Source organism: Nerophis ophidion, linkage group LG29, assembly GCF_033978795.1.
Source record: "Nerophis ophidion isolate RoL-2023_Sa linkage group LG29, RoL_Noph_v1.0, whole genome shotgun sequence".
Lineage (NCBI taxonomy): Eukaryota > Metazoa > Chordata > Actinopteri > Syngnathiformes > Syngnathidae > Nerophis > Nerophis ophidion.
Window position 1 is genome coordinate 17322548 of NC_084639.1, and position 14419 is coordinate 17336966.

The following is a 14419-nucleotide window of genomic DNA, read 5'->3' on the forward strand; positions in this document are numbered from 1 at the left end:
CACACACACACATAGAGACACACAGACACACACAGACACACACACCCGCACACACACACAGAGACACACAGACACACACACAAACACAGACACACACACACACACAGACACACACACACAGAGACACGCACACACATGCACACACACACAAACACACACGCACACGCAGAGACACACAGACACACACACACACAGAAACACACACACACAGACACACACACACAGAGACACACACACACGCACACACACACAGAGACACACAGACACACGCACACACACAAGCACACACGCACGCACACACAGACACACACACACAACAGACACACAGACACACACACGCAAACGCACACACAGACACACAGAGACACACAGACACACGCACACACACACAGAGACACACAGACACACACACACAGACACACACACACACAGACACACAGAGACACACACACACACAGAGACACACACACACACAGACACACACACACAGACAGACACACACACACACACACACACACACAAACACACACACACACACACACCATAACAGATGTGCGCTCTGAATGCAAAAAGGGAGGAAAAGCTCCACTTTGCCGATGATGGACTATTTATTTATTTACCGAGCCGCCCGCTAATCAGCAGGATCGGGCAGGATCTGGCGGTGATTGCAATTATCCACATCCTCCCCGCCCAGGTAGGATTACCAATAAAGTCTTCATAATGAAATAATGCTTTGCTGAGAGAAGTTTCTCTGAGCCACAAAGCTGACATAACTTCTAAAGGGGTTCTGTTAGGACGTGTTCTGCATCCTTCTTCCTGCCATCTAGTTGGGAGTTGAAAAGCAGCCATCTGTGGCGCCCTCTGCTGCTTACAGGCAACATTGCAGCACTACAACTTTACTCAGCAGTTGAGATACAAGAAATAAAAAGTGGAATAAAAGAGCACGCAGGTGGAATATAAAAAAACAAAGTTGCAATGATGACTCTAATAAGATAAAGCTGTCTTAGTACTACTTTTTTCTTCAAAAAGTAGTACTGAATCAAAATCAATAGTCTAAGTAATTATTGATTTATTTATGGCTCCAATTACAACCCAAAATATATTCATATTAAATATTTTTAGGGGGAGAATATTGCATATTTTGTGTTTTAGACATAAAAAATTTTTTTAAAAAGAACTTCATCGAAAAGGCAAAAAACAACATAAAAATATTTTGAAAACATAATTATTATTATATTATAATATTTGGGGGGGGGGAGAATATTGCATATTTTGTGTTTTCGACATAAACATTTTTTTAAAAAAGAACTTCAACAAAAAGGCAAAAAAAAACAACATAAAAATATTTAGAAAACATATGATTATTATTATTATATTATATTATTTTTGGGGGGAGAATATTGCATATTTTGTGTTTTGGACATAAAAAAAACTTTAAAAAAAGAACTTCATCAAAAAGGCAAAAAAAATAACATAAAAATATTTTGAAAACATATAATTATTATTATATTATAATATTTATTTGTGGCTCTAATTACAACCCAAAACATATCCATATGAAATATTTTTGGGGGGAGCATATTGCATATTTTGTGTTTTAGACATACAAATTTTTTTTAAAAAGAACTTCATCAAAAAGGCAAAAAAACAACATCAAAATATTTAGAAAACATATAATTATTATTATATTATAATATTTTTTGGGGGGAGAATATTGCATATTTTGTGTTTTAGACATAAAGAAAATAAAAAATAAAAACTTCATCAAAAAGGCAAAAAAACAACATAAAAATATTTAGAAAACATATAATTATTATTATATTATAATATTTTTGGGGGGAGAATATTGCATATTTTGTGTTTTAGACATAAAAAAACTTTAAAAAAAAGAACTTCATCAAAAAGGCAAAAAAAACAAATTGAAAATATTTTGAAAACATATAATTATTATTATATTATAATATTTATTTATGGCTTTAATTACAACCCAAAACATATCCATATGAAATATTTTTGGGGGGAGAATATTGCATATTTTGTGTTTTAGACATAAAAAAAAATAAAAAAAGAACTTCATCAAAAAGGCAAAAAACAACATAAAACTATTTAGAAAACATATAATTATTATTATATTATAATAATATTTATTTATGGCTCCAATTACAACCCAAAACATATCCATTTTGGGGGGGAGAATATTGCATATTTTGTGTTTTAGACATAAAAATTTTTTTTAAAAAGAACTTCATCAAAAAGGCAAAAAAACAACATAAAAATATTTAGAAAACATATGATTATAAATATATTCTAATATTTTTGGGGGGAGAATATCGCATATTTTGTGTTCTAGACATGAAAATTTTTTTAAAAAGAACTTCATCAAAAAGGCAAAAAAACAACATAAAACTATTTAGAAAACATATAATTATTATTATATTATAATATTTTTGGGGGGAGAATATTGCATATTTTGTGTTTTAGACATAAAAAAAAAAAGAACTTCAACAAAAAGGCAAAAAAACCAACATAAAAATATTTAGAAAACATATCATTATTATTATATTATAATACTTTTGGGGGGAGCATATTGCATATTTTGTGTTTTAGACATAAAAAAAATTTTTAAAAAAGAACTTCATCAAAAAGGCAAAAAAACAACATCAAAATATTTAGAAAACATATAATTATTATTATATTATAATATTTTTGGGGGGAGAATATTGCATATTTTGTGTTTTAGACATAAAAAAACTTTTAAAAAAGAACTTCATCAAAAAGGCAAAAAAAACAACATAAAAATATTTATAAAACATATAATTATTATTATATTATAATATTTATTTATGGGTCTAATTACAACTCAAAACATATCCATATGAAATATTTTTGGGGGGAGAATATTGCATATTTTGTGTTTTAGACATAAAAAAAATTAAAAAAAGAACTTCATCAAAAAGGCAAAAAACAACATTAAAATATTTAGAAAACATATAATTATTATTATATTATAATATTTTTGGGGGGAGAATATTGCATATATTGTGTTTTAGACATAAAAATTTTTTTAAAAAGAACTTCATCAAAAAGGTAAAAAAAACAACATAAAAATATTTAGAAAACATATAATTATTATTATATTATGATATTTATTTATGGCTCTAATTACAACCCAAAACATATCCATATGAAATATTTTTGGGGGGGAAAATATTGCATATTTTGTGTTTTAGACATAAAAAAAATTTAAAAAAAGAACTCCATCAAAAAGGCAAAAAAACAACATAAAATATTTAGAAAACATATAATTATTATTACATTATAATATTTATTAAAGGCTCTAATTACAATCCAAAACAAAGCCATATGAAAAATCTTTGGGGGAGAATATTGCATATTTTGTGTTTTAGACATAAAAAAAAAAAAAAAAAAAAACTTCATCAATAAGGCAAAAAAACAACATCAAAATATTTAGAAAACATAATTGCCAAGTAGATCAGAAGTTGATCTAGAGACTAAAGTGACTAAGTAAAAAAACAAAAACAAATTTATGACTTACTTCTAACACTTATTAGTGGGACTCTTGGATTTCAAGGAATTTTAGAGGGGACTTAAAAATAAAAAAAGTGTAATTGCTCCAAAAAATAATGATGAATTCAAATCACTGTTATGAATTATTGACCCATATTGAATATTTTGTCATTCTGCCAGGGTTTTGACAAAAAGAGTATAATCAGATACAGAACATACATACATAAACATATATATTATATATATATGTATATATATATATATATATATATTTATACATAGAGATATACTGTAATAACGTGAAATAAATAAGTAAATTTAAAAAATACAATGACTTAACTAAAAGCAGTCTTTTTCTCACAGTGTCGACTTTTTTCTTATAAAATTGGAAACAATTTCTCATATTCTTTCTGTTTCTGTAACATTGCAATATTTTCTCATAAAATCATGACATTTTTAATGTAAAAGTATTACTTTTTAATGCAAAATGTCGACATTTGTCATATAAAATTGGGACTTGTATTACAATATTGACAATTTTTGTGTTAAAATGGTGACTTTTTTGTGTAAAATGATGATTTTTGTCATAGCTCGGTTGGTAGAGTGGCCGTGCCAGCAACATTAGGGTTGCAGGTTCGATTCCCGCTTGTGCCATCCTAGTTACTGCCGTTGTGTCCTTGGGCAAGACACTTTACCCACCTGCTCCCAGTGCCACCCACACAGGTTTAAATGTAACTTAGATATTGGGTTTCACTATGTAAAGCGCTTTGAGTCACTTGAGAAAAGCGCTATATAAATATAATAATTCACAATAATTTTGCAGAGTAAAATTCTGATTGCTGTTATAACATTGCAAAAAAATTTAAGTTTTCTTATAAAATTGTGACTTTTGTCGAGTAAAATGACGTCTCTTTCCATAAAATTGACAAACGTTTACGCTTTTCTTGTAAAATTGCGACTGCTTTTGAGTAAAATTCCAACTTTTATCAAAATATTGCACAAATGTACATATATACACACGCACACACACACACACATATATATATATATATATATATATATATATATACACATATTGCAAATAAATGCTCATTTGAAATTTGATGCCTGAAACATGTTTCAAAAAAGCGGGCACAAGTGGCAAAAAAGACAGCGAAAGTTGAGGAATGCTCATCAAACACTTATTTGGAACATCCCACAGGTGTGCAAGCTACTTGGGAACAGGTGGGTGCCATGATTGGCTATAAAATATTGCTGAATTTCCCCCAGGGATCAATGAAGTAATTTCTATTCTATTCTATTCTAAAAGCAGCTTCCATGAAATGCTAAGTCATTCACAAACAAGGATGGGGTGAGGGTCACCACTTTGTCAACAAATGCCTGAGCAAATTGTGTAAGAACAACATTTCTCAACCAGCTATTGCAAGGAATTTAGGGATTTCACCATCTACGGTCCGTAAAAGCATCAAAAAGTTCAGAGAATCTGGAGAAATCACTGCACGTGGCTGAAAACCAACACTGAATGCCCATGACCTTTGATCCCTCAGGCGGTACAGGACCAAAAAGGACCAAAAAGCGGTATCAGTGTGTAAAGGATATCACCACATGGGCTCAAGAACACTTCATAAAACCACTGTCAGTAACTGCAGTCGGTCCCTACATCTGTAAGTGTAAGTTAAAACTCTACTATGCAAACCCAAACCCATTTATCAACAACACCCAGAAGCGCTGCTGGCTTCGCTGGGCTCGAGCTCATCTAAGATGGACTGATGCAATGTGGGAAAGTGTTCTGTGATCTGACGAGTCTACATTTCAAATTGTTTTTGCTAACTGTAGACGTGGTGTCCTCCAGAACAAAGAGGAAAATAACAATTCGGATTGTTATAGGCGCAAAGTGTAAAATCCAGCATGTGTGATGGTATGGGGGTGTATTAGTGCCCAAGGCATGGGTAACTTACACATCTGTGAAGGCACCATTAATGCTGAAAGGTCCATACAGGTTTTGGAGCAACATATGTTGTCATCCAAGCAACGTTATCATGGACGCCCCTGCTTATTTCAGCAAGACAATGCCAAGCCACGTGTTACAACAGCGTGGCTTCGTAGTAAAAAAGTGCGGGTACTTTCCTGGCCCGCCTGTAGCCCATGCCTGTCTGTGGAACAACATGAAGCCTAAAATACCGTATATGTGTATATAGGACGCCGTGTCCTATATACACATATACATATATTATGTACACATACATATATACATACAAAAAAATACACACACATATGTATATATATATATATATATATATATATATATATATATATATATATTTATATATATATATATATATATGTTTGTATATATACACATACATATATGTATATATATACATATATATACATATATACATACATATATACGTATATCAATCAATCAATCAATCAATGTTTACTTATATAGCCCTAAATCACTAGTGTCTCAAAGGGCTGCACAAACCACCACGACATCCTCGGTAGGCCCACATAAGGGCAAGGAAAACTCACACCCAGTGGGACATTGGTGACAATAATGACCCAGTGGGACGTCGGTGACAATGATGACTATGAGAACCTTAGAGAGGAGGAAAGCAATGGATGTCGAGCGGATCTAACATGATACTGTGAAAGTTCAATCCACAATGGATACAACACAGTCGCGAGAGTCCAGTCCAAAGAGGATCCAAGACACAGCAGCGAGAGTCCCGTTCACAGCGGAGCCAGCAGGAAACCATCCCAAGCGTAGGCGGACCAGCAGCGCAGAGATGTCCCCAGCCGATATATGCATATATATATAAATACATATGTGTGCATATGTACATATATATGTATATATGCATGTATATACACATATATATGTGTATGTATGTTTGAATATATGTATATATGTAAAAATTTATATATAATGTTATGTATATATATATATATATATATATATATATATACATACATACATACATATGTATATATGCATATATATATATATAAATACATATGTGTAAATATGTACATATATATGTATATATACATATATATATATACATACATATATATATGCATGCATATACACATACAGTATATATATATGTGTATGTATGTTTGAATATATGTATATATATGTAAAAATGTATATATAATGTTATATATATATATATACACATAAGTTATTTATATATATATATATATATACGTATATACTTATATACACATACATATGTATGTATATATGTACATATATACATACATATATATACAAATATATATACACATACATACATATATATTTACACATATACAGTACATACATATATGTGTGTATGTATGTTTGTATATATATGTATAAATGTATATATACTGCTATGTATATACACACACATATATATTGTACATATACATATATGTATGTATTATATATACATAATTATACACATATATACGTATATATGTATATATGTACATATATATACATACATTATTTATTTTTTGAAATAGATTTTTAAAAATTGGAAGCTGATTTGGAATCAACACAAAAAAGAATAGATCATTATTTTGCATCGCATGAAACATTCTCTGACGTTCTGGCTGTGACTCGGCCTCCTCACTGAGAAAAGTGTCGGCGCAGGAAGGGAGAGTGCAAGAAGAAAGATGGAGGAGTGCGACCTTTGACCTCATCAATCACCTATGACACCCCCCCCCCCCCTCGTATCAATGACGGAGCAAAAGGAGGCCAGGAAGCCAAGTGTGTTTATTTACCTTATCTATCATGTCCGGCCGGTTGGTGGCGGCGAACACGGTGACGTTGCGGAGCTGCTCAATGCCGTCCATCTCCGTCAGCAGCTGTGCCAACACCCTGTCGCCCACGCCGCCCGACACCGAGGATCTGTCGGGGAGTGACGGGCGACGTCAGAGCGGAGCTACACTCATGCTTCCACATTTTATTATGATACAGCCTTATTCAGAATGGAATCAATTCATTTTTACCCTCAAAATTCTTCACAAAATACCCCATTTTGACATATATGCATTAAAAATAAAACAGCTCACACACATAAATAGTCACAGCATTTTCTCAATACATTGTTGATGTATTTTGGAAGCAAATACAGCCTCAACCCTTTTAGGCCGGTGCCTGTGAGAATCCTGCGTGTGACTGAAGCATGAAGGAGCGGGACGATCCTGAAGTAGCCGCAGTGTGCTCAAACAACCACCAGGTATCATTTGTGAGCAGATAGTGGGATCGTTCTCATTTATTAGGTCGGCGATGCATTCTTCACTCGTGCTTTGAGTAAAATTGAGGCAAACTTCTGTGATTTTTATTGATTTATTTTGCAAAATTAAAATGTAAAAAACTGTTTTGGATGATACCACACATTTAGATATGGATGTGATACCAAGTACTAACAGGATCATACATTGGTCATATTCAAAGTCCTCGTGTGTCCAGGGACATATTTATAAATGATAAATGGGTTGTACTTGTATAGCGCTTTTCTACCTTCAAGGTACTCAAAGCGCTTTGACACTACTTCCACATTTACCCATTCACACACTGATGGAGGGAGCTGCCATGCAAGGCGCCAACCAGCACCCATCAGGAGCAAGGGTGAAGTGTCTTGCTCAGGACACAACGGACGTGACGAGGTTGGTTCTAGGTGGGATTTGAACCAGTGACCCTCGGGTTGCGCACGGCCACTCTCCCACTGCGCCACGCCACTGACTTTATAAACATAATATACATTTAAAAGATGTTGTGATGCCAAAAAATATCGGCGTAATCATAGTAGTATCGCTCCTGTACTTAGTATCATTACAGTGGATGTCAGGTGCAGATCCACCAATGGCGTTTGTTGACATTTTGGTGTGTAGTGAAGCATGTTTAGCTGTTCCTCGTCCTGCAGTGATAATGCTACTTGTAAGAAACTTCATTTATTTGTTTAGCTATTCCTCGTCCTGCAGTGATAATGCTACTTGTAAGAAACTTACTTTATTTGTTTAGTTACTCCTCGTCCTGCAGTGATAATGCTACTTGTAAGAAACTTAATTTATTTGTTTAGTTATTCCTCGTCCTGCAGTGATAATGCTACTTGTAAGAAACTTACTTTATTTGTTTAGTTATTCCTCGTCCTGCAGTGATAATGCTACTTGTAAGAAACTTAATTTATTTGTTTAGCTATTCCTCGTCCTGCAGTGATAATGCTACTTGTAAGAAACTTAATTTATTTGTTTAGTTATTCCTCGTCCTGCAGTGATAATGCTACTTGTAAGAAACTTACTTTATTTGTTTAGTTATTCCTCGTCCTGCAGTGATAATGCTACTTGTAAGAAACTTAATTCATTTGTTTAGTTATTCCTCGTCCTGCAGTGATAATGCTACTTGTAAGAAACTTAATTTATTTGTTTAGTTATTCCTCATCCTGCAGTGATAATGCTACTTGTAAGAAAATTACTTTATTTGTCGCCATGGAGACCAGGATTAGTCATTTAGACGTAGTTAAAACACTGTGGATGGACGTTAGCCGCTAACCATGAATTACAGCAGCTCTTCCTGAGGGTGTTTCAGTGTCATAACTTCACCTTTCTCTTTACTTTTTAGGCCAAAATGCGTCCGTTCTCCCTTTTCTGTCTACACACTGTGTCTGCTTGTAAGAACTCGGTGTGTGTGCGCTGCCGAACATGCTCGTAAAACCAGCAGTGACGTGACGTGATAACGACAGAGGTGTAGGAAGGGACTGGTACTTTTCAGAGGCAGTATAGTACCAAAAATGATTCATTTGTATCGCAGTACTATACTGATACCGCTATACCGTACAACCCCAAGTCAAAATATGCGATATTTTTTTATCTTTTAAAAAAATGCTTAAAGCAGATATTGTGTCAATATTTTAATAAAAGTGCATAAGTATATTATTACTAATAATTAGTTAGAATATTTCAGCTTTTTTTCATTACACACCGATTTCTTTATTTTCTTACATTTTTACTCTTGTTTTATTACCATGTTAGAGAAAATGAATAAATGTGTGTCAAAAATATTTGTTATTGTTTTAATTTTCAGTATTATTATGTTTTTAATTAGCTAACTAACTAAACCTGGTTATTAATTTAAGTGTATTTTGAGTTATTTTATTTGGAATACACACACATATATATATATATATATATATATATATATATATATATATATATAGACACATCCTGTGTTGCCTTCATTATAACACTTACATAAGACTTTTGAAGTCATTTTGATAGTAGGCTAATATAACTAATATAGACACTTACATCATGTGTTGTCTTCATTATAACACTTATGTAAGACTTTTAAAGTCATTTTGATAATAGGCTAATATAGACACTTAAATAATGTGTTGTCTTCATTATAACACTTATATAAGACTTTTAAAGTCATTTTGATAGTAGGCTAATATAACTAATATAGACACTTACATCATGTGTTGCCTTCATTATAACACTTATATAAGACTTTTAAAGTCATTTTGATAGTAGGCTAATATAGACACTTACATCATGTGTTGCCTTCATTATAACACTTATATAAGACTTTTGAAGTCATTTTGATAGTAGGCTAATATAGACACTTACATCATGTGTTGCCTTCATTATAACACTTATATAAGACTTTTGAAGTCATTTTGATAGTAGGCTAATATAGACACTTACATCATGTGTTGCCTTCATTATAACACTTACATAAGACTTTTAAAGTCATTTTGATAGTAGGCTAATATAGACACTTACATCATGTGTTGCCTTCATTATAACACTTATATAAGACTTTTGAAGTCATTTTGATAGTAGGCTAATATAGACACTTACATCATGTGTTGCCTTCATTATAACACTTATATAAGACTTTTGAAGTCATTTTGATAGTAGGCTAATATAGACACTTACATCATGTGTTGCCTTCATTATAACACTTACATAAGACTTTTAAAGTCATTTTGATAGTAGGCTAATATAGACACTTACATCATGTGTTGCCTTCATTATAACACTTATATAAGACTTTTGAAGTCATTTTGATAGTAGGCTAATATAGACACATCATGTGTTGCCTTCATTATAACACTTATATAAGACTTTTAAAGTCATTTTGATAGTAGGCTAATATAGACACTTACATCATGTGTTGCCTTCATTATAACACTTATATAAGACTTTTAAAGTCATTTTGATAGTAGGCTAATATAGGCACTTACATCATGTGTTGTCTTCATTATAACACTTATATAAGACTTTTGAAGTCATTTTGATAGTAGGCTAATATAGACACTTACATCATGTGTTGCCTTCATTATAACACTTATATAAGACTTTAAAGAATGTTTGATAGTAGGCTAATATAGACACTTACATCATGTGTTGTCTTCATTATAACACTTATATAAGACTTTTAAAGAATGTTTGATAGTAGGCTAATATGGACACTTACATCATGTGTTGCCTTCATTATAACACTTATATAAGACTTTTAAAGTCATTTTGATAGTAGGCTAATATAGACACTTACATCATGTGTTGCCTTCATTATAACACTTATATAAGACTTTTAAAGTAATTTTGATAGTAGGCTAATATAGACACTTACATCATGTGTTGTCTTCATTATAACACTTATATAAGACTTTTAAAGTCATTTTGATAGTAGGCTAATATAGACACTTACATCATGTGTTGCCTTCATTATAACACTTATATAAGACTTTAAAGAATGTTTGATAGTAGGCTAATATAGACACTTACATCATGTGTTGTCTTCATTATAACACTTATATAAGACTTTTAAAGAATGTTTGATAGTAGGCTAATATAGACACTTACATCATGTGTTGCCTTCATTATAACACTTATATAAGACTTTTAAAGTCATTTTGATAGTAGGCTAATATAGACACTTACATCATGTGTTGCCTTCATTATAACACTTATATAAGACTTTTAAAGTCATTTTGATAGTAGGCTAATATAGACACTTACATCATGTGTTGCCTTCATTATAACACTTATATAAGACTTTTAAAGTCATTTTGATAGTAGGCTAATATAGACACTTACATCATGTGTTGTCTTCATTATAACACTTATATAAGACTTTTAAAGTCATTTTGATAGTAGGCTAATATAGACACATCATGTGTTGCCTTCATTAGAACACTTATATAAGACTTTTAAAGTCATTTTGATAGTAGGCTAATATAGACACATCATGTGTTGCCTTCATTATAACACTTATATAAGACTTTTAAAGTCATTTTGATAGTAGGCTAATATAGACACTTACATCATGTGTTGCCTTCATTATAACACTTATATAAGACTTTTAAAGTCATTTTGATAGTAGGCTAATATAGACATTTACATCATGTGTTGCCTTCATTATAACACTTATATAAGACTTTTGAAGTCATTTTGATAGTAGGCTAATATAGACACTTACATCATGTGTTGCCTTCATTATAACACTTATATAAGACTTTTAAAGTCATTTTGATAGTAGGCTAATATAGACACTTACATCATGTGTTGCCTTCATTATAACACTTATATAAGACTTTTAAAGTCATTTTGATAGTAGGCTAATATAGACACTTACATCATGTGTTGCCTTCATTATAACACTTATATAAGACTTTTAAAGTCATTTTGATAGTAGGCTAATATAGACACATCATGTGTTGCCTTCATTATAACACTTATATAAGACTTTTAAAGTCATTTTGATAGTAGGCTAATATAGACACATCATGTGTTGCCTTCATTATAACACTTATATATGACTTTTAAAGTCATTTTGATAGTAGGCTAATATAGACACTTGCATCATGTGTTGTCTTCATTATAACACTTATATAAGACTTTTAAAGTCATTTTGATAGTAGGCTAATATAGACACTTACATCATGTGTTGCCTTCATTATAACACTTATATAAGACTTTTAAAGTCATTTTGATAGTAGGCTAATATAGACACTTACATCATGTGTTGCCTTCATTATAACACTTATATAAGACTTTTAAAGTCATTTTGATAGTAGGCTAATATCGCTACTATAGACACTGACATCACTTTTATATTCTTGCGGCTCCAGACTGATGAGTTGTATGTATTTTGTCTCTCTCAACATCGGGGGTCACATACCCGACCACCAATGTCGGCGGCGGCGTCCCTCATGCTCGGCCCGCCTGAGTGCACCAGGAAGCTGGCGTCCTCCCCCATCTGCCAGGCGAGGACACAATGAGGTATTTGTGTCCCCCCCCCCCCTCCCCTACTTCCTTTAAGCCCCTCGGCACATCCTTTTAAACCCAGGACAACAGCGTGGTCTGTGTCTCCATGGCGACCAAAGCATCCGTACGGTTTTGGGAAGGCGAGCGTGTCAAGTACCTTCCTCTCTCGCTGGCCAGGGCGTCAATCTCATCGAAGAAGACCACGGACGGAGCCACGGCTCTGGCCTTCCGGAACACCTGCGGGCGACAATGGAGGCGAGGGGGCGGGCCTTTAAAAATAGCCCTGGTGGCGCAAACAGGAAGTGCGGGAGCGCTGGCGGACATCAGCGCTGACAATAAGCAAGGTGTTCCAAGGTCTAGCGGGTGGAGGAAGGAAATGAGGACTTACCTCTCGGACCGCTCTTTCCGACTCGCCGACGTACTTGCTGAGTAACTCCGGACCCTGCGGAGTTTTCAAAGACATTTGGTGAGGTGGATCTCTCATGAGAGGAAAGAGGAGCTGTGCGTTCATGTCTGGGAAAACCTGCTCCTGGGATCACATGTGATCAGATCCACCTGTATCGGACTATTTGCTCCACACAGTGAAAGATTGGCTGATGAAGATTAACACCGATCACAAAAAGATGACAATTATTTAAGTGGAATATAATTGTGTGAATGTCCAAACATTCCCACATGGAAGATTCTACACCAAAACATAATATATTTATTATTATTATTATTATATGTATTAATATTACTAATATAGTGGGAATGTCCAAACATTCCCACATGGAAGACTCTACACCAAAACATAATATATTTAATATTATTATTATTATTATATGTATTAATATTATTAATATTGTGTGAATGTCCAAACATTCCCACATGGAAGATTCTACACCAAAAACAATCTATTTATTATTATGATTGTTATTATTTTTATTATTATTATTGTGTGAATGTCCAAGCATTCCGACATGCAAGATTATACACAAAACACAATGTATTCATCATTATTATTATCATTAATATTACCATTATTATCAATATTATTATCATTATTATTATTATTACTGTGTGATGGTCCAAATATTCTCACATGGAAGATTCTACACAAAAAACATAATATTCATTATTATTTTATTTTTTTAATTATTATTATTACTGTGTGAATGTCCATGCATTCCCAGATGGAATATAATAAAATATATATATATATATATATATATATATATATATATATATATATATATATATATATATATATGTATATATATATATATATATATATATATATATATATATATATATATATATATATATATATATATATATGTTGTTATTGATATTATCATTATTACTGTGTGAATGTCCATGCATTCCCACATGGAATATTATACACCAAAAAACTATATGTGTATATATATGTGTATATATATATATATATATATATATATATATATATATATATATATATATATATATATATATATATATATATATATATATATATATATATATGTTGTTATTGTTATTATCATTATTACTGTGTGAATGTCCATGCATTTCCACATGGAATATTATACACCAAAAAACAATATATATGTATATGTTTTTATTGTTATTGCTATTA

The 14419-nt window shown here is 32.2% G+C and overlaps 1 protein-coding gene across 1 annotated transcript in view; it reads right to left on the reverse strand.

Moving 5' to 3' along the window:
• afg2a (AFG2 AAA ATPase homolog A) overlaps positions 1-14419 on the reverse strand; it is a 206153-nt gene that overhangs the window by 127963 nt on the left and 63771 nt on the right. Inside the window, exons 13-15 of the mRNA XM_061891613.1 lie at positions 13190-13243; positions 12959-13038; positions 7309-7435 (exon numbers count right to left, since the gene is read on the reverse strand). Of these exons, the coding sequence (XP_061747597.1) occupies positions 7309-7435; positions 12959-13038; positions 13190-13243 (261 nt within the window). The remainder of the gene's footprint in view (positions 1-7308; positions 7436-12958; positions 13039-13189; positions 13244-14419) is intronic.